This window comes from Penaeus monodon, chromosome 6 (assembly GCF_015228065.2).
Source record: "Penaeus monodon isolate SGIC_2016 chromosome 6, NSTDA_Pmon_1, whole genome shotgun sequence".
In the NCBI taxonomy this organism is placed as follows: Eukaryota; Metazoa; Arthropoda; class Malacostraca; order Decapoda; family Penaeidae; genus Penaeus; species Penaeus monodon.
Genome location: NC_051391.1, coordinates 39,482,814 through 39,484,983, shown reverse-complemented (window position 1 = coordinate 39,484,983; position 2,170 = coordinate 39,482,814). Strand labels below are relative to the sequence as shown.

Genomic DNA, 2,170 nt, shown 5'->3' with positions numbered 1-2,170 from the left:
TTTTTTCTCCCCCTTTCTTTTTCTCTCTCTTTTTCTCCTTTCTCTCCTTCTCCCCTTCTCTCTCTCTCTCTCTCTCTCTCTCTCTCTCTTCTCTCATTCTCCCCCTCTCCCTCCATGTTTTTTTTGCCTATGTTACATAAGTCTGTTTATGTTATATCCTGTGTTGTTTTTTATTGTCATGTATATATTCATACTGATTTTTAGGATTTGCATATAGAAATGGGGCTTTTTGCTATGATATTTCTTAGTCTATCTACTTCCCATCCACTTCTCATCTTTCTGCTGTTTGTGCTAGTCACAAGTTTTGCAACACATACAGATGACCCTTGTTTACCAGAGTTGGCTACCGTCATCCTCCATTATCGTAATATTTTGCCATGCATTGTATTTTCAACAGAAATACCACTCATAAACATTACAGGGAAAGATACTCCAAGTGTGTGTGACTTAGTGAACAGATTGGAGGGTTTGTGTGAATGTGTTTGTTAGTTTCTGTATGTATTTGGGTGTTGTTCCTTTTATGTATTTGGGTGTTAGTTCATAACTGTATTTAGGTGTTAGACTATCCCTGTATTTAGGTTTTAGCCTACATCTTTATTCAATATGGGTATTAATCTATGTGTATAAATGTAAGTAGTATTCATGTAGCTTGTCATTTTGGAAGTTGGTTCAGGAAGTACTAGAAAAAGCAAATGCATGGGATTTTTAATTTCATTTGCATTTCTGTGATTAAAATTTAAAAATCACAAAGTCAGATAGAAATTATATATGATACTGGGAAGCATTATTTGGTATAACTATATATAAAATAGTGTATTCTCTTATATCCTTTCAAAGAATTTTACTGTCATCAACTACTCATTATGCACAGTTTTTTCTCACAAGTTTATGGTAAAAGTAGTTGTAGTTTTATGTATCTCTGTCTAGTGGTTATTCAGTGTCCACTTATGACATTTGTAGTTCACTGTACTTTAGTTGTTTTCAGTATGTTTTGTAGATTTGATATTTTTTGTCTCAATTGATCATAAATGTGAGTGTTATCAGTGTCTTCTTTTGGTTTGTTTGTAGGGTTCAAGACCATGGGGCTACATCACAAATATGGGAATGTTACAAATATAAGGAAAAGAAAATTTAAATGATTTAGGTGGTAATATACAATAATTATGGTTTCATATGGTGACAGTATGGAAATTTTAGAGACAATGATCTAATGACTAATTTGAAAGACCAGGGCAAGCTCTAGTGATATATTACACATATCTGCTGTTAGTCAACTTCAAACAACAGTTTTTTAGTAAGGAAGGTTGTTTCCAAGAGTATGCATCTTCTTAGTTATGAATATGGTAAACTAGCTGTTTAATTTGATAATACTCAAAAGTAGTGATTGAGAACAAGTAGGTTTGGAAGGGGTTATTAATGGTGAAGATAAGTTGTGAACAGAGATCACTGTGACAAATGTATAGAAGGCATAATAGAATGAATAACTTCACAGAGCAAGAGATGCATATGTTGAATTGCTCTTTATCTTACATGTGAGATATAAATTGAAATGTGCAATTCTTCCTTATTCTCTGTGAAATTATTGATTCTCAGTTCTACCTTTCCTATACAAGTTGTGAGGCTCACAGAACATGTTATTTGACCCTGAAAAAGCCGAATTGAAACTATATAAATTATAATAAAAACATCTATGATACTTCCCTTATACCAAAATTATGAAGTATATGAAACAGTTGTGAGAAATGTGTTTTTGAGCTTGAAAACTTTGTTGGAAATCTACTTCACACAGTTTTTGCTTCATAGTTTACATATTGCAGTATATATTCAGAGTATAAAAGGTGAAAGACAAATAAGTTTTATTATGTATGTGTGATTGTATATATATTTGTGTGTGTGTGTGTGTGTGTGTGTGTGTGTGTGTGTGTGTGTGTGTGTGTGTGTGTGTGTGTGTGTGTGTGTGTGTGTGTGTGTGTGTGTGTGTGTGTTTGAGTGACCACATGGGTTCCTTGCATGGTTTTGTGCATGTGCATGTGCGTTTAAGTGGGTCATGTAACAGAGGTCAGATGATGACGGTAGCCAGGGTCACTGCACTTGGTATTTGCTCTGTGTTGACACTCTCCAAACATTTTGATTTCAGGAGGAAGAGGAGGCGGAGTTTGCTCGGCTGCTG

At 34.3% G+C, this 2,170-nt stretch overlaps 1 protein-coding gene across 1 annotated transcript in view; it reads right to left on the bottom strand.

Moving 5' to 3' along the window:
• Positions 1 to 2,170, bottom strand: part of LOC119573997 (voltage-dependent T-type calcium channel subunit alpha-1H-like) — a 94,214-nt gene that overhangs the window by 8,840 nt on the left and 83,204 nt on the right. The window contains exons 21-22 of the mRNA XM_037921095.1: positions 2,055 to 2,167; positions 1,531 to 1,644 (exon numbers count right to left, since the gene is read on the bottom strand). Of these exons, the coding sequence (XP_037777023.1) occupies positions 1,531 to 1,644; positions 2,055 to 2,167 (227 nt within the window). The remainder of the gene's footprint in view (positions 1 to 1,530; positions 1,645 to 2,054; positions 2,168 to 2,170) is intronic.